This window comes from Gigantopelta aegis, chromosome 7, assembly GCF_016097555.1.
Source record: "Gigantopelta aegis isolate Gae_Host chromosome 7, Gae_host_genome, whole genome shotgun sequence".
NCBI classification, from domain to species: Eukaryota; Metazoa; Mollusca; class Gastropoda; order Neomphalida; family Peltospiridae; genus Gigantopelta; species Gigantopelta aegis.
The window spans coordinates 13,827,719-13,846,729 of record NC_054705.1 but is presented as its reverse complement, the minus strand read 5'-3'; the positions used below and the strand labels follow the sequence as shown (position 1 = coordinate 13,846,729).

The window sequence follows — 19,011 nt, the reverse complement described above, 5'->3', positions numbered from 1 at the left end:
TTTATTCAACCATCTACGTAACCACCATACTCCACTTATTAATGACATTTAAAAAAAAAAAATTGAATTTTGGCAATGGTCCATAATTCAAAAACTAATATTGCTGAGAGGGTAGACATGGATTTCACGCCATCATGGTGTAGTTAAAGTGATGCAATAGCTAGATTTGGTCTGTGAAAATAGTGTAATTTTGATTTATTATTCATTAAAAGAGAAATAAGGTCCTTAAATCTGTGACAGTATGCCTGTAATACGCAGTGACGTGTCAGTTCAATCTTTATCTTGTAATTATATTATATCAAAGTGTCAACGACACATTTGTAAATTGTAGCTCTTCGTAAACATCAGCCTGCTTCCTGTATTAATATAGGAGCAGGACGTAGTGCATTGGTGAAGCACTCACCTGATGTCTGTGGGCGGAATGTAGCCCAGTGGTAAAGCGCTCTCTCGATGTGTGGTCGGTCTGGGATCGATCCCCATCAGTGGGCCCATTGGGCTTACCTTGCTCCAGCCAGTGCACCACGACTGGTACATCAAAGGCCGTGGTATATGCTATCCTGTCTATGGGATGGTGCTTATAAAAGATCCCTTGCTGCTAATCGAAAAGAGTAGCCCATGGAGTGGCGACAGCGGGTTTCCTCTTCAATATCTGTGTGGTCCATAGTCATATGTTCGACGCCATATAACTGTAAATAAACTGTGTTGAGTGCGTCGTTAAATAAAACATTTCCTTCCTTCTCGTGATGTCCAGTCAGTCTATATATAGGATCAATCCTCAGCAGTGGACACATTGGGCTATTTCCCGTTCCAGCCTGTACACCACAAGTGGCATATCAAAGGTTGTGGTATGTGCTATCCTGTCTGTGGGATGGTGCATATAAAAAGCCCTTGCTACTAATTAATGGACCCATGTAACAGGCTTCCTCTCTAAGACTGTCGGAATTATCAAATGTTGACATCCAATAGCCGATGATTAGTAAATCAATGTGCTCTAGTGGTGTCGTTAATCTACACAAACTTTAACTTTAGTTACCCTAGATTCATTCTTGGAAATTAAAATAGTATTCTACCAGCCTGACTGATGTTGCCATCAGGATTAATAAATCGATGTGCTCTAGTGGCTTTGTTACACTAAACAAACTGTAATTACTATATTCATACTTAGAAATTAAAACGGTATTCTACCAGCCTGACTGATTAATAAATCAATGTTTACTAGTGGTGTCGTTAACTGAACAAACTTTAATTAATAAATCAATGTGCTCTAGCGGTGTTGTTAACTAAACAAACTTTAATTAATAAATCAATGTGCTCTAGTGGCGTTGTTACACTAAACAAACTTTTAATTAATATATTCATACTTGCAAATTAAAGTTAGTCTCTGGTTACCATATTATAACATCATGTACAAATATGAAATACAAGCTCAAATGCACTTTTAAAAAATAGGTGTTTGTTAGCTATGAACAGAGATTGTCAAAAGTATACGCTAGCTTCGTCTCCTGTGCCGCCATTGCTCGGCAAAGCACAAACGACAGCCTGTTGTCAGTTAACATGTGCGTTTGCCGATTTCAAATTGTATGGTTCGTCTCAAAAAATTAACTGAGAACTCTTGCACTGTACGAAGAACGTTTAGTTAAAACCAGTTTGATCTTGACAACGTCTTATCGACAATCATATGTTCCTATTTCAGAATTATTATTTTATAAAGTGTTAGTAGAACTTTCAAAGTTTAGTTTGTATGCTAGTAACACATTGATCATGTATATATTTTTAAAATAAAATATACTAAAGTAGACAATGAATGTTTACTTGTGTTAAAATCGACAAATTCAAATAAATATTCTTTCATTGGAAAGAGTAAAGTTAGATTTTTTTAGTTTAAGGACATCAATGTTGGAGCATATTGATTTAATAATCATCTGCTATTGGATGTCAAACATTTGGTAATTTTGACATGTAATCTTAGAGAGGAATCGGGTGCATGTGCAGGGGGAGGGTATTGGAGGTTGAAACCCTTACTTGCCCAAGCTTTAAAAAATTGAAATATATTTTCTGGGGGATCATGGCCCCATGTAATCTTCGCTCAACACAGTCTATAACCCCAACCCCACTGAAATCCCTGCACACGTGCCTTGGAAACCCGCTACATTTTTTTTTTAGCAAGGGATCGTTTATATGTACCATCCCACAGACAGGATATTGCATACCATGGCTTTTTATATACCTGCCGATGGGAATCAATCTTAGACTGACCGCGCATTTCCAAAAAACACCTTTTTAGGTCTAAGTAATGAATAAAAATAACATATAGTCTTGAAAAATGTTACGTAAATCGAACACAACACCCTCTTCCTCTATCCCTAGAGCATTATGTAATTATTAACACACCACTTGCATGTAACGCATTTGCTAACCGCTGGCCACTGTAAAAATTGCAAGGCAAATCCCCCACCGACCCCTGGATATAAATATGTTTTGGAAATCACGTAAAGTCCCAGTTCTACTGGCATCCCACTAAATGAAGAAAAACAAAGCTGGCCATTGCGTTTGTAGTTGACCTAGATAATGCAGATAAGCGAGCGTTGCGAAACTATAGCGATGTGGTGGACCTTTTATGTACCAAACAGAACTGAATCATCTATTCTATAAACTTAAATAATAAAAATATTCCAGGGACTGCAGCTTTAAAACTGTATTCTACCAGCCTGACTGATTAATAAATCAGTGTGCTCTAGTGGTGTTGTTAAACTAAACAAACTTTAATTAATATATTCATACTTGCAAATTAAAACAGTATTCTACCAGCCTGACTGATTAATAAATCAATGTGCTCTAGTGGCGTTGTTACACTAAACAAATTTTAACTTTAATTACTTCCTAGTTGGAAATTAAAACTTCCACCTCCTTTTATAAGTATCCCGCCATCTCAATGAATCCTATTTCATGTATAATCATTCACAGCGGGACGTAGCCCAGTGGTATTTTTAGCGTTCGCTTAAGGCGCAGTCGGTCTAGGATCGATCCCCGTCGATGGACCCATTGGGCTATTTCTCGTTCCAGCCAGTGCTCCACAACTGGTGCAACAAAGGCCGTGGTATGTACTATCATGTCTGTGGGATGGTGCATATAAAAGATCCCTTGCTGCTAATCGAAAAGAGTAGCCCGTGAAGTGGTGACAGCGGGTTTCCTCTTTCAATATCTGTGTGGTTCTTAACTCTATGTCTGACGCTATATAACCGTAAATAAAATGTGTTGAATGCATCGTTAAATAAAACATTTCCTTCCTTCCTCTTTCAATATCTGTGTGGTCCCTAACCATATGTCCGACGCCATATAACAGTAAATAAAATGTGTTGAGTGCGTCATTAAATAAAACATTTCCTTCCTTCTTCTTCACAGAGTTTAAAAAATTTCAGATTCATGACAATGGATGTTTATGCCGATGATTATTCAGTTGAAAATTCACATCTTGAGGTGAAGTCTGAAAATACGGACACTCATCTGGAACTGCTATGAACGAACATGCTTGACCGAATCGCACGGTCGGACGCTCACTTCAAACACCAGCAGAGAGACGAGCCGGATCTGATGCCGAAAGAAAAACTTGAAATCACGTCCGATATTTTAAAGATGAACGAACCTGCCCTTGTTTCTGTCCCGATTTGGCAGTTACCTACTCCCCGAGGATCTTCCATACTTTGCTGAGGATCTTCCATACTTTGCTGAGCATCGTAATACGTATGAAGTAAATTTTTATCTCACGGAAATCGAGAAACAGCACAATGAAATCTTGAACAGGAAGATCGTAAATAATCGGAGGTATGCAGCAATGCAGGAGCTGATGGTTGCAGAGAAGTAAATTGACCAATGAGCGTCGTGTTGCCCACGAAGATAGTGCTTTTAAAATACACCCCCTATTTGAATAAAATAATTTATGAGTTTGAAAATAGGTAAGAAATTGGATCTTTGACAGGAATTGCACCTACATTTATGGTGCACAGTTGTGTTGAATGAGATCTCACTTTCCATGAGTGATTTGTACATACCGAGTATGAATACATGGTCGGGGTGGAGAGACTTCCTAGCAGCCGTGAAATGGCAAAATGGGGGGTGCCTCCAAAAATAAGAGATTATTTCCAGATTTAGGTTGACATCACCCAGTTCAGACATACTTGCTGCACAAAACAAGGACTGGCCATCATCACTACATGTGTGATTCACCTGGGAAAATTATCTTTTTCTATTTTTTTAAATTTATGTTAATATAGTGGACAGTGTGTTATGATTTACTTCGCTGCTACCTGAAGGCAGGTGGGGAGTATTTCAGCGAGGACGAGATGAAGTGGCGAGATCCCTGGCTCTATAATCAAATGGTGGGACAGTATCTGACGGAGGAAGACATCCAGGATAAAGTCGACAAGTCGGATCTGAGATTTTCCTCGGTGCTTTTGAAACACATGGACCAGCTGAGAGAGAACGCCTGGTATGAAATTCTGAAGCAAAAAGAGGTACGGTACGATAAAAAAAAAATCTGTAGTGTAAAACGTTTTTACACTTGTAAGTAACAAGGGTATGAAGATTTTTATGTCTGTTTTAAAGATTTTCTTCATCACAGGCATAGGATGGTGCCAAAAAATGGGGGCACACACACATACATGTATATAGATATATAAGAAACATTGCTGCTCCCACAAAGTGGGGTGACACATGCCCCCATTGCACAAACCATGGCCTTTGTTGAACCAGTTATGGATCACTGATTGGTGCAAGTGGTTTACACCTACCAATTGAGCCTTGCGGAGCGCTCACTCAGGGTTTGGGGTCGGTATCTGGATTAAAAATCCCATGCCTTGACTGGGATCCGAACCCAGTACCTACCAGCCTGTGGACCGATGGCCTACTAGTAACCACGACGCCACCGAGGCCGGTTTCTCCCTGGTGTACTGTACATGTCTAAATTTTGTATATTCGAGACCAATATGGCTTTTACTTTGAAATTATGTTAAGTTTTTTATGTAAATTTAAGAATTTTTATGTTCATAGTTGTGAACCAAAGACCATGAAATGCCACAACTCCAGGGTTTCAAAATTACCTTGCTCAAAGCAATTGTTTTGTTTTTTTTCTTTCTCAGGAGCATAATTTTCAAACTTTGCTGGCCACAGTCTAGACCCATCCTGCATAATGTCTGCACACATGCCTCCCCACCCCTCTCCCAAATCATTTCCCTGTTAATGTGCTCAGAAGGCGGGAAATGCCTTCTTACAGCTTCGGTCCCTTTGAATCAACAAACTTCAAATCTTCTGAGTTATCGCACCGACAGTGTCCAGGGTTGCAAAAATGGAAAATATTTCACTAGCCTGCCGGACCAAAACCAACTAAAATTTACTAGCCGACCAGAATTTTTACTAGTCCTCCAGTCTATAGAACAATATATTATTAACAATTATAATATACAGTGTCTTCAGTTCAGATGGTACTATATATAAATGTATTGATGAAATATTATTAATAACACATGGTAAGTGATCAACATCACATAGCAAACGAAATAAAAAAGACAGATAGACCGTAGGGCCGGTAGTTGCATTTTCTAACTCATCCGTCAGAATGTTTACTCGCATTTGGCGAGTGGGCGAGTACTTTCTGCACCCCTGATGTCCCTCCCCACTAACACAAACACATACACATTCTCAAGTATGCTCTGTAGGCCTTGACTTTATTAATTTTTCTAATGTTGTTCAACATGAAGTACAGTGATACTATTTATTACCTTAAGAAGTATGGGCAAGTGGAAAATATATGGAGCAAAAGGATATCTGATTGGCACATGTACGGTATGCCCTGTGGCAAGTGAATGTTTTGAAACATTTTGAACCCCAAGTACAAATTAGATATGTACAGTGTCAACATTCAGTTTGCAATTCTTTGTAATTGTGTACCTGATAACAATTTATTAAAAAGGTGGTGAAAAGTTGCCTACTGCCGGCTTTTAATGACGTCCTTGACAAGTGGCAACAGTAATCTATTGTCTTCTTGGGGGTGGGGTGGAACGTAGCCCAGTGGTAAAGTGTCTGTTTGATGTACGGTTGGTCTGGGACAGATTACCGTCGGTGGGCCCATTGGGCTATTTCTTGTTCCAGCCAGTGCACCACAACTAGTATATCAAAGGTCATGATATGTGCTATCCTCTATGTGGGATGGTGCATATAAAAGATCCCTTGCTTCTAATGGAAAAAATGTAGCGGGTTTCCTCTCTAAGACTATATGTAAAAATTACCAAATGTTTGACATCCAATAGCTGATGGTTAATAACTTAATGGTGCTCTAGTGGTGTCGTTAAACAAAATACACTTCTTCTATTGTCTTCTCCAGGTGTAGTGGACAAAAATGGTACTTGTAAACTGAAAATGGCACTTTTTAATATTTACTTCCATGATAACTTGTATTTAAAGTTGTTTTGGGGTGGGGCGTAGCCCAGTGGTAAGGCACTCGCCTGATGCTCAGTTGGTCTAGGATTGATCCCTGTTGCTGAGCACTTTGGGTTATTTCTCATTCCAGCTGGTGCACATAATTGGTTTATCAAAGGCCATGGTATGTGCTGATGTCCTGTCTGTGAGATGGTGCATATAAAAGATCTGTCGCTACTAATAGAAAAATGTAGCAGGTTTCCTTGCCAAATGTCTGACATTCAGTAGCTAATTATTAATTAATGAATGTTCTCTTGTGGTGTCGTTGAACAAAACATTTTTTTTTAAAGTTGTTTGGTTGTGATCTGTGTCTAAATTACTCATTGTTTTGTTTCTGTTATTGTTCTTTAGGAGGGACAGACAGAGGAAGAGGAGGAAAGCGAGGAGGAAGAAGAAAAAGGTTTCACATGCTTGATTATTTATCTCTTGTTTCTCAATTAAAATAATGTCAGTTTAACATGCATATATAGACACTATACACCACCATGGGGGTGGGGGGGGGGGGGGGGGGGGTTAGCTCATTCGGTTGAGTGATTGCTTCAGGTGCTTGTGTCGCAGGTTCGAACCACCTCAGTGGATCCATTCAGCTGATTTGGGGGTTTTCTTGTTCCAACCAGTGCCCCACAACTGGACAAAGGCCGTGGTATGTGCTTTCCTGTCTGTGGCAAAGTGCATATAAAAGATCCCTTGCTGCATTAGGAAAAATGTAGCGGGTTTCCTCTGATGAGACCGGCCTCGGTGGCGTCGTGGCAGGCCATCGGTCTACAGGCTGGTAGGTACTGGGTTCGGATCCCAGTCGAGGCATGGGATTTTTAATCCAGATACCGACTCCAAACCCTGAGTGAGTGCTCCGCAAGGCTCAATGGGTAGGTGTAAACCACTTGCACCGACCAGTGATCCATAACTGGTTCAATAAAGGCCATGGTTTGTGCTATCCTGCCTGTGGGAAGCGCAAATAAAAGATCCCTTGCTGCCTGTCGTAAAAAAAGAGTAGCCTATGTGGCGACAGCGGGTTTCCTCTAAAAACAGTGTCAGAATGACCATATGTTTGATGTCCAATAGCCGATGATAAGATTAAAAATCAATGTGCTCTAGTGACGTCGTTAAATAAAACAAACTTTACTTTTCCTCTGATGACTATACAAGTCAGAATTACCAAATGTTTGACATCCAATAGCCAATGATTAATTAATCAATGTGCTCCAGTGGTATTGTTAAACAAAGCAAAGTTTATACGCCACCATTTGTTGTCTCATTATTTGTTGTAGCAGCTTATCATAGTCCAGTTTAGGAAGTACATGTAGTTCCTCATCAAATAATACAAAATTCTGATATGCCTTTTGGAATATTTCTTTGATGATTACAAGTAGGTTGACCTATTAAATAATCCATCAAATAATCCATCAATTGGTTTTGAAGTGACTTGTATATTTAGGACCGGCCTTGGTGGCGTCGTGGTTAGGCCATCGGTCTACAGGCTGGTAGGTACTGGGTTCGGATCCCAGTCGAGGCATGGGATTTTTAATCCAGATACTGACTCCAAACCCTGAGTGAGTGCTCCGCAAGGCTCAATGGGTAGGTGTAAACCACTTGCACCGACCAGTGATCCATAACTGGTTCAACAAAGGCCATGGTTTGTGCTATCCTGGCTGTGGGAAGCGCAAATAAAAGATCCCTTGCTGCCTGTCGTAAAAGAGTAGCCTATGTGGCGACAGCGGATTTCCTCTAAAAAACAGTGTCAGAATGACCATATGTTTGACGTCCAATAGCCGACGATAAGATAAACAATTAATGTGCTCTAGTGGCGTCGTTAAATAAAACAAACTTTTGGTATATTTAGTACCAACTGATAGGATCCGTGGAAGTGGTATACTGACAATATTGTATAACAGTGCTCTGGCACGATGGAGGTTAAAGGAAAAATATTTTAGCAGGGATCGAACTTAACGACGGCAGTTGCCATAGTTGAGATACAAACTGCCATCGGTAGGGAGCATCACCAACAGCACTTATGTGCTGATGAATATAAATTACTGCCGACATGCAGTAAAGCTTCTCAGTAACTGCAAAATGTATACACATGATGTGCATTCTATAGAGCTGGGCGGTATTGAAATTTGAGGTTTGGTATTTTGGGGGTGATTTACCTTGGTATCGGTACGGTATTTGGTACTGAAACAATACCAATACTGATACCAATATTGAGCAGTATATTCAGTATTATCATCTTTAAATGCATGCCCGAGTTAAGGCTCACCTGCTAATTTCATCTGTATATTAAAAATGAATTAGCACAAATAGACCTACCAGTATTTAAAAATACTCTTTTTAGAATTATTATGGGGGAGAAATATAAATATTATCTACAAATTTATACAGACGGCTCCAAAAACCCCATAACTGGTAGAACTGGTATGGTCTTCGCCGTCAAAGAATTAAATGGATATAGTTATTATAGAGCCAGACTGACTTATAATGTTTCTGTCTACACCACGGAGCTGTTGGCTATACAATATGCCCTGGTGTGGATATTAAACAACCATGATAAACTGGACGACCAAAATAAATTTATAGTATTATCTGACAGCTTGAGTGCCCTTAATGCTATAGATGGCTCCCACAGTGTTAGGCCTGAAATTGTTAAAAATATTATCAGCTTCTACAACAAAATTATACAAATAGGGGTTGAAGTCGTCTTTGAATGGGTTCCGGCACATGTCGGTATCCATGGAAATGAAATGGCAGATCAGTGTGCTAAAAGAGCTGTTTTGGATGAGGAAGTTAAAATTAAAATTAAATATAATTATGGTGAAATTTATTCAATTATAGTGCCATGCATTGACCGCCTATGGCAAACAGACTGGAACCATAGGACGAGAGCATGGCACGCAAATATTAAACCTATTGTCTCCTCACAAGGTCCTACATCTTTTAATATTAAATCCATTAAAATAATAGCTAGACTACGTATGGGTGTTTCAGATGCATTAAATCAAATATAAATTTAAAATGAAAAAAACCAATAGTTCTAACTGCACCCATTGCAATGTTACAGAGGATATGAATCATTATTTATTCCACTGTAACAAATATAAGAATAATAGAATTAAAAAATGTTTTTAATTTACTAAAAAAAAAAAAAAAAAATTAATTAATTTTTTTTATTAAACCCTGATAAATTAATAATAGATAGGTTAATAATGGCCTATGTGATGGAGACAAATGTAAATATTTTAATAATTAATTTATTAATTACACAATTTATTTTTTAATACAATCAAATATAATGCGGAGTCGGGCTGAGTGGGTAGCAGATGACAGGTCCCAAAGTGGCATTCGGTAAGTTCCGGTTGGGTTCCGGGGTGCAATGTTTTGTATTTGCATCCCGGTCCTAGCCGGGACTCCCCTTACTAAATGCACCTTGGTCCATTAGAGTATGCCCTTTGGGATGGCTATTTGACTGCAGCCCGTTGCCCGATAAAATTAGAATTGAATTTTATAAACAATATATATATTTTTTTTTTCGATTTCCCCACCCCATATCGCTCTCCCCGATAGCTTTATTATTAATATTTATAATATTTTTATTTTCTAGGTAATCACTGGCGTTGTTTTTTTAATTTCCATATATTTTATTTATTTTTTCAGTGTTCTGCATATCGATCGATATCTCGAGTGTGTAGCCGACTCTGCTCTCTGACGTCATAGGTCAGAGTAAGGTCAGAGTTTGGTGTCAACGTGCTCCACGTATCGATCGGTTTTGCGGCGCTCTGCAGGCACTGTTGTATTATTTATAGATTGTTTGTTTTTTTCTTTTTACTCTTGGGTTTACCTCTCTTTGTTAATGTAGCTATTCTGGGGTCATTGCTGGGCTACGCTATTTTAACTTAATATTGTTTTTGGCTACTTGTAAATGTATTTTTTAATAACTTGTCTTAATGTTTATTTTATATTTAAAATGTATGCCCCGTCCCCCCCCCATAATATTTTTTTTTTTTTTTTTTTTTTTTTTTTTTTAAATAAAAAATAAAAAAAGGAAGGGAGATAATTTCTTTTTTGGGGTTTTTTATATTGGATGGTGTGATTCAGCCCGGCCCCCTCTTTTTTAAGGGGGCTGGACGGTTATACACCATATATCCGTTTAATTTTATATCAATGTAGTGTTTGTGTTTTGTGTTATGTATGTATTTATGTTGTATGGTTGATGTGTGGTAGTTGCTCGTTTTTTTTAGGGGGGGGGGGGGGGGCTTATCTGGCAGTAATCCCCTCCCCTCTCCGGAAATTGCATCGTATATATAGTTCGTTTTGTTTTTAATATGTTTATACATTTAAAAAAAAAAAAAGGAAATTTAATAAATGCAATTTGGTTTAGGTTACCTGGCATGCTAGCTCATTTAATGTGTTTTATTATATTTTAGCAGTATTTTAACCATATTTTATATTTTTAATTACAAATATATAATTTAACAGGGCAAGTAACTGGTCTGTGCCAGTGGCAGTACCCTGGTTAATTATACCTCGTGTTCTGTCGCTGGTTTTATAGATTAAAGAGTCACAGCGTCTGATGAATGACTTAATCTTCATGTTCGAAGGGCGGACCGAGGGGACGCCTCGGGTTTCCAGTTCTTTCTTTCCGGATGCGTTTCTCTCTCCACGACGGGATCTATTTGCAAAACTTTCCAACATATTAATTCGACAACATTCTAAGAAGTTTTCAATAAATTTATGTGCCGCTCTACTGTCAATACAATAACTCACTCTCCTAGTGATGTTTATATTTTTATAATTTTATGGTTGCCATGACTGGATCGAGCTGCGGTTGGACACGGTGGGGGGGGGGGGGGGGGGGGTGGGGTGATGCCGGGGGATAGGGTTTTTTGGTGGGGCCATAATGCGTAGGCGGTTTGGCCGTAGGCTTAGTGTAAGTTCCGGCCTCCCTTCTCGCCCCCTCCTCCCCTCCTGGTCACACCAAGGCCCGACATATGATTGGTGATTAATTCTAATTATTATTAATCTGAATATAACTTTTCTGTGGGCCGGGCTTGCCCCCTTTCCCTTTCCCATGCCTCTGGGGACTAAGCAATTTTATTAATTAAAATATATAAATTTTTTGGACTTCCCCATTTAAAAGTGCGTTATTTAATTGTTTAATTGAAGTCATGGGCGTCATTTGCAAGGAAAAAGTGGGGGGACAATTGGGTTCTAACAATATTTTATGCGACTAATCGCGAGCGCCCTAGGCGTGAAGCGACTCTAGGGGGGTCTGGGGGCATGCCACCCCAGAAAATTTTGAAAAATGAAGGTCATTGTGGCTGTCTGAGAACATTATTTAGAGTAAAGTGGGGGGGACATCAGATATTCTGTCCCTCCCCCACTGCTAAAAGTGGGGGGGGGGGACATGTCCCCCCTGTCCCCCACCAAATGACGCCCATGATTGAAGTAGACTAGGGATATTAAATATTTTGGGACGCAGTTAAAATTTGTAAGATAAGTAGATATATTAAATAATTTGGACTTAAAATTCAAAATTGGTTAAATGATAGGTTAGTTAGGTTTTTCCTGCCCCGAGTCAGACCACCGATCTTATCGGAGGCCGGACTCGGGATATGCGTGCCCGAAACCATAGAGGTATATGGGCACGTTAAAAACATATCTAAGTCTAAGTCATCTGTATAAAATTAAATTCCATACACGAGGCTCTCATCTGCTTTATTCCCAACCCATTTTGTGTTCGTCAGAGATATTGTTAATTAATGCTTTACTAAATGGTGGAAAACATTTTTCAATACTGAAATATCAGTATTTTGATTTTTGCTTGGTACAATAAATCGGTATTCACATAACCTTTCAGTCATGTTTATTTGCTGAAAAAATCGCTTTTTAATAAAATTGCCATAGACAGGCTCTAAACTGCTGTTGGTAGTCTGTTTCACCTATGACTATGCTTCTTTTTCTTTTTTTTTAATGCAGTGGGTCACACATTCTTATATTCGAGCCCTGTTGTGGTCGACCTACCTATACATGCATCAGTTGATTTGTTTGCACGGTAGATGTCAATGGGGAGAACTCCTTAAAACTACATGTAGTAATCTGTTTTACACATTACATGTACATAGAGAATAACTAGTCAATGACGTTTGGTATCTGCTTTATTCTATGATAGTACGAATGGGAAATTCCACGTGGCTCTGCTGAGTGTAATTTCTCATCCGGCCTGAACAGGATAAAGCAGATGTCCGACGTCATTAACTAGTTATTCTCTTTATCCTGCAGACCATAAACGTTAAGAGGAAAAGCAATTATTTCTGTAATTCCATCCACATTGTACAATGACCTTGAGGTCAAATGAGCAATAATGTAATATAGCTGTGCTTGTGACGTCAAAAGTCATATCCTGCTACTTTGCTTTATCCGTCATCATATTCTGTCAGTATAAACGGTGGTTGCAGGATAAATGTGTATATATCAGGGATCTCAGAATTGAACATTTGCATAAACCATTTATGGGTTACTCAAAAACAACTTCAGGTAACCCATTTCGTTTTTACGTAACCCGTCGTGGCCATATAAATGATATCACAGTGTTTCTGCCAGAAAGACATTTTTGGGCATGAGGCTATTGAACAGTGAACAGGGGGTAGGGGGGGGGGGGCCCCCAGAAAGAAAATGGGTTAAGTTTAGGTTCAGGTTAAGAAAATCATACAGTAATGATAAGATTAGTTTTGTCAAAAGGTTACCTTTAAAAAAAAGTCTGCAAAACATTTGTGTATGGTGACATGCCCATTTTACCCTCTGGCAAAAACCCCGCATCATAAATTCAATGCGCAAACAAAAAATGGGTTACGCAAACTATACATGTACCTTATCGAGTGACATTGCAAACCAATTTTTCGTTCGTGCATTGAATTTATGACATCATTTACATGTTCATGACGGGTTACATAAAAACGAAAAGAGGGTTACATGAATTTGTTTTCGTCTAACCCATGAATGGTTTACGCAAATGTTCAGTTCTCAGAGGCCTACTATTTGCAGATAATGTACACCTTTTGTGCCCTCGGTGATGCTTTCTTCCTATGGCAATTTATATCTCAAACAACGTCGGTGCCATCGTTAAGTTTGAGCCCTGCATTGGAAGATGCTATCAACTGGGGTGCATGGGTAAAGAGAGTTAATTTGCCTTTTAATAGTGGGTGGGTGGGGGAAGTGAGGCTTACCTCAGCTTCAGAGTTGGGAGGTTACATGCATGCACTCAGGCCCCTACTTAATAGTAAACACATGTATATATACACACACGGTTGGAACTTTTTAGACGAGACTGGGAGAGTCGCGTGCTTGCTAAAATCTCCTATAATTTGTCTGGTGTTAATAAGTAATTAATTTTTTTTTTTTTTTTTAACACTCCTGGGGCCTAATTCACAAATGTCTCTTAGGCTCTGTTAGACAACAAAACATCCTCTTTGCAAGTCTTTTAGCATTGCACTGCGAGATCGCACAGTTGCGAGAGTTTAGTGAATTAGACCCCTGCTCTTTTAGAATGACCACTGAATAAACTGGTAGTAAAATAGCATTTCTAGGTCATGTCATTTTGAAGTAATTGATCCATAAGACCATAGTAAAATAAAAATCCTAGATTTCCATCCAAATATTTTTAATAATCTTAGCGGGGATACAATATGTTATTTTTTATTTTATAATTTAAGACATCAGAAATACGACACATTGAGCATCATAAGGGATAATGTACGTTATTAAGGGATCACGTACATGTATATAAATATGATTAAGGGATCACGTACGTGTATAAATATGATTAAGGGATCACACACGTGTATAATGATTAAGGGATCGATCATGTACATGTTTAAATATGATTAAGGGATCATGTACGTGAATAAATATGATTAAGGGATCATGTACATGTATAAATATGATCAAGGGATCATGTACATGTATACATATATGATTAAGGGATCAGGTACATGTATAAATATGATTAAGGGATCATGTACATGTATAAATATGATTACGGGATCACGTACCTGTATAAATGTGATCAAGGGATCACGTATGTGTATAAATGTGATTAAGGGATCACGTACCTGTATAAATGTGATTAAGGGATCACGTACCTGTATAGATATGATTAAGGGATCATGTACATGTATAAATATGATTAAGGGATCACGTGCATGTATAAATATGATTAAGGGATCGCGTGCATGTATAAATATGATTAAGGGATCATGTACATGTATAAATATGATTAGGGATCATGTACATGCATGTATAAATATGATTAAGGGATCATGTACATGTATAAATATGATTAAGGGATCATGTACATGTATAAATATGATTAAGGGATCAAACAAAAACACATTCTCTGGGTTTAATCCTAGAGCTCGGCGGAGATAAAAATGTAGGATGTTTTTATTGTGGTCTACACATGTAACTAATATGTAATTATTTTAAAGGTTTATACTACAATCCAGATCTGTAATAATTTGTAATTTGCTTTTATCACTGTAGGAATCTGTTGGTGCATGATACACTCGACATTTAAAAAAGCGGTGCGAGATTTATGATCAGTATTAAATGAAGGACGAAAATACAAACAGTGTCCTTACTGCACTCTTTTTCTTTTCTTTTCTTTTACCATAAAATTGTTCATATTGCACACACACACACACACACACACATACACACACACACACACACATAGAGACACACACACACATACACACACAGAGACACAGACACACAGAAAGACACATACAGACAGACACAGACACACGCACAATCATTTATCAAGTAACTCTTTAAATGCCATATCGTACTTCCAGAAGACACGCAGGAACAACCATGTGACTCGTCAGAAGATGCTAAACCTAAGATATCGGAGACTGAAAAAAATATCCTGCGGTCTGAGTTCCTCCAGATTATGCAGGAAAGATTCATGTCCGGGAACGATAAAACCATCGATTACAGGTATGTACATTTGTACAGTACGTGACAGCGTTCATCAGGAAAGATTTATGTCTGAAAACAATAAAACCTTCGATTACAGGTATGTATGTTTGTACAGTACATGACAACGTTCATCAGGAAAGATTCCTGTCTGGGAACGATAAAACCATCGATTACAGGTATGTACATTTGCACAGTACATGACAGCGTTCATCAGGAAAGATTCATGTCCGGGATTATTTCTATCACTGTAAATATTAACGTACCTATATCCAATTAAGGTTCAAGCACTGTGCAAGGAAGATCATTCTCATTTAATTATATTTTATACATCATTTTGCGATATGCTTGCCGCTGGTTACATTACAGGGCTGTGAGAATGTGTGCAATACAATGACATGATTTGACATCCATGTTCAGCGCTGGAATTAAGATACGTAATACTATTTTACTTTATTCCTTAGTCACATTATCATCTAGTGTAAGTGTCGGGTACTCGGGTCTGGGTCGAGTTTGACCCTTGAGTAATCAAGTCCAATATTTTGGACTCATGGAGACCCTATTAACAACTACTGTTTAATGTTTTTAAATTATGTAGCGATCTCTGACATTGACACTAACACCTGCCCCAGCATATTTATATCAATTCCGTCATCTAAACTGGAGGAAGAAGGGAGGAAATATTGATACTCACATCTGAAATGGTAATATTTTGAAAATAAATAATATTATGTTCAATTGATTAGTTATGAATACTACTAGATGTCACATCCGGCCATGAACAGTAGATTTGCAGCTGATGAAATGGAAACCATTAATAAGCATCGCAAACATTTTAAAACTGTATTTTTCAAATATGGGAAATGTTATTTGTTTTGTTTCAAAACTTTTATAGTTATATTCAAAGTTGAATGATTTTGTCCAAACTTATGCTTACTGTTGGTTTTAACAAGGTTACTCTTTACTTGGAGTTAACAAAGTTAACATTTATTTTCTATTTCGTGAACATTTTAAGCTGAACAATGCACATTAAGACCTTTTTGACAGTATATAGGTTTATATACTGTGTATGTACATTATGATTGTATATCTAAAACCCAGGTTTTGTTTGGTATTGTCCATAACCAAATATTACAATTTCAGGTTCTTCGCCTGTGTAAGTATATTTTGGCTTTAATATAACCCTATTACAAACAGTTGGAAATGGAACTATAATTTTGAGACATCTCAGCATAATTGGCAGTTTTATTTTATCTCTTACATTCATAATTATTAGTCATGAGGTGTATAAAAGCATACATGGTTCTTTAACATTTAGTTAAATCTAAGATAAAATAAATATTATAAATAAAATAAATCTCAGTCCATAATGTGTTAGCATATTCTTACAAGCAATGTTTAATACCCTTTGAAATCGTTACGATACACACAGTTTCGTTTTTATTTTTTCTCTGTTTTGTTATATTTGTTTAGGAATACACGCCGGTATTCGTGTCTCTGTACAGCGATCAAGGGTACATGCATCCACTTCCGGTAGGTTCACTTCCGGTGTTGATGCCTGGTCTTGTCTACGTCAGAGTGAGTCCGAAAGACCAAACTGCACTGAAGATGATCTTGAAGAATTGCTACGTGGTTGGAGACGGGTCTGACAGTCGTGTTTTAATTAAGAACGTGTACGTACATTGCTTTTATAAAGTAATAAACACTAGATTTTAGACACTACCGCATATTTTTTTATGTGTTAATTGAAATAAGACATTACTTAGATTTTATTATTTAGATTATCCATTTCCGTTAATCCGATGGGTTTCTAGTCATCTTGGTGTTTAGATTATCCATTTCCGTTAATCCGATGGGTTTCTAGTCATCTTGGTGTTTAGATTATCCATTTCCGTTAATCCGATGGGTTTCTAGTCAACTTGGTGTTTAGATTATCCATTTCCGTTAATCCGATGGGTTTCTAGTCATCTTGGTGCTTTTAATACCACACTTTTTGGTGCGTTGTTGTTTTGTTGGGTTTTTTGTTGTTGTTTTAAAAAAAAAAAAAATACACATACCTCTGACAAGTAATGGTTATGGGGACGAGTTTTACTGTCTCTCCATATATATATATATATATATATATATATATATATATATATATATATATATATATATATATATATATATATATATATATATATATATATATATATATCTATATATATATATCACTCTCCCTCCCTCCCCATCTCTCTCAGTCTCTCTCTCTCTCTCTCTCTCTCTCTCTCTCTCTCTCTCTCTCTCTCTCTCTCTCTCTCTCTCTCTCTCTCTCTCTCGCCATCTTGATTTGGTTTATCTGTCTCTCTGCCTCACTGTCTACCTCTCTCTCCCTCCGTCTATCTTTCTTCACCTGTCTCTCTCTGTCTCTCTTGTTTCTCTCGGCCATGTGTAAAAAAAATAAAAAAATCCACATTACTTTCCTTTGTTTCAGGTATGAAGTGAACCGATCGACTCTTATCGCTACTCAGTGACGTAGAGAGTGAACCGGCCGACTCGCATATCGCTACTCAGTGACGTAGAGAGTCGATTGGCTTTCATTAAACAATGTGCTGGGGTGTGGTTTAACATTCATTTCCTTTGTTTCAGGTGTGAAGTGAACCGGTCGACTCACATCTCGCTACTCAGTGACATAGAGAGTCGATTGGCTTTCATTAAACAATGTGCTGGGGTGTGGTTTAACATTCATTTCCTTTGTTTCAGGTGTGAAGTGAACCGGTCGACTCACATATCGCTACTCATTGACGTAGAGAGTCGATTGGCTTTCATTAAACAATGTGCTGGGGTGTGGTTTAACATTCATTTCCTTTGTTTCAGGTGTGAAGTGAACCGGTCGACTCACATCTCGCTACTCAGTGACATAGAGAGTCGATTGGCTTTCATTAAACAATGTGCTGGGGTGTGGTTTAACATTCATTTCCTTTGTTACAGGTGTGAAGTGAACCTGTCAACTCACATATTGCTACTCAGTGACGTAGAGAGCCTCTTCTCCTTCTCTGTGACATCGACACAGTCGCCCACGCATCCCGGCGACCAGAGTCACGTGACTTGTGACGCCAAATTCTGCTCCATAAATGATAAGAGCCCATCCTGCTACCACAGATGCCGAACGCTGATGTACGAACCGCTAGTCGGCTGACGTAGCTTTGGTCGATTTGTATTTAGTGCGAAAATACTTGACGAATTTTAATAGAAACATTAGAAAATTTGTGTCAGTTTATTTGTCTGTTTTATTGTCCTCAGAAATAAGCAATGTCAAAGTTGTGGACATTGAGTTATTTGTCTAATCGGAGGGGACTATAGGTTTCATCTCCGTCCTTCTGTCTGTCTGTCTGTGTGTCTGTCCATGTGTCAGACTGTCTATTTATATAAGGGGGTGGGGGAGGGGGTGGGGGAGAGAGTGGAGGTAATTGCCCCCTAGTGCGGGAGCAAAACCTCAAATTGAGGCAAACATTATAGAGATATTCAAGCAAACTATGCTAACCTGAGACCATTTTACCATTTATTTCCATCATTCTACCTGCAAAATTA

At 38.2% G+C, this 19,011-nt stretch overlaps 3 protein-coding genes across 3 annotated transcripts in view; 2 read left to right on the top strand and 1 right to left on the bottom strand.

The window, feature by feature from the left end:
- Positions 1–1,514, bottom strand: part of LOC121377912 (TPR and ankyrin repeat-containing protein 1-like) — a 36,880-nt gene extending 35,366 nt beyond the window's left edge. The window contains exon 1 of the mRNA XM_041506008.1: positions 1,489–1,514. Coding sequence (XP_041361942.1) covers positions 1,489–1,514 — 26 coding nt within the window. The remainder of the gene's footprint in view (positions 1–1,488) is intronic.
- A 2,011-nt stretch (positions 1,515–3,525) lies between these two features.
- Positions 3,526–6,912, top strand: LOC121377911 (coiled-coil domain-containing protein 97-like). The gene is made up of 3 exons (XM_041506007.1): positions 3,526–3,651; positions 4,272–4,511; positions 6,823–6,912. The coding sequence occupies exons 1-3, from the start codon at positions 3,526–3,528 to the stop codon at positions 6,910–6,912; spliced, it is 456 nt and encodes a 151-aa protein (XP_041361941.1).
- An 8,353-nt stretch (positions 6,913–15,265) lies between these two features.
- Positions 15,266–18,713, top strand: LOC121377592. Its single transcript, XM_041505652.1, has 4 exons — positions 15,266–15,462; positions 16,585–16,597; positions 16,915–17,114; positions 18,412–18,713. Exons 1-4 carry the CDS (start codon positions 15,416–15,418, stop codon positions 18,617–18,619), a joined length of 468 nt encoding a protein of 155 aa, XP_041361586.1. The 5' UTR covers positions 15,266–15,415; the 3' UTR covers positions 18,620–18,713.
- The last annotated feature ends 298 nt before the right edge of the window (positions 18,714–19,011 follow it).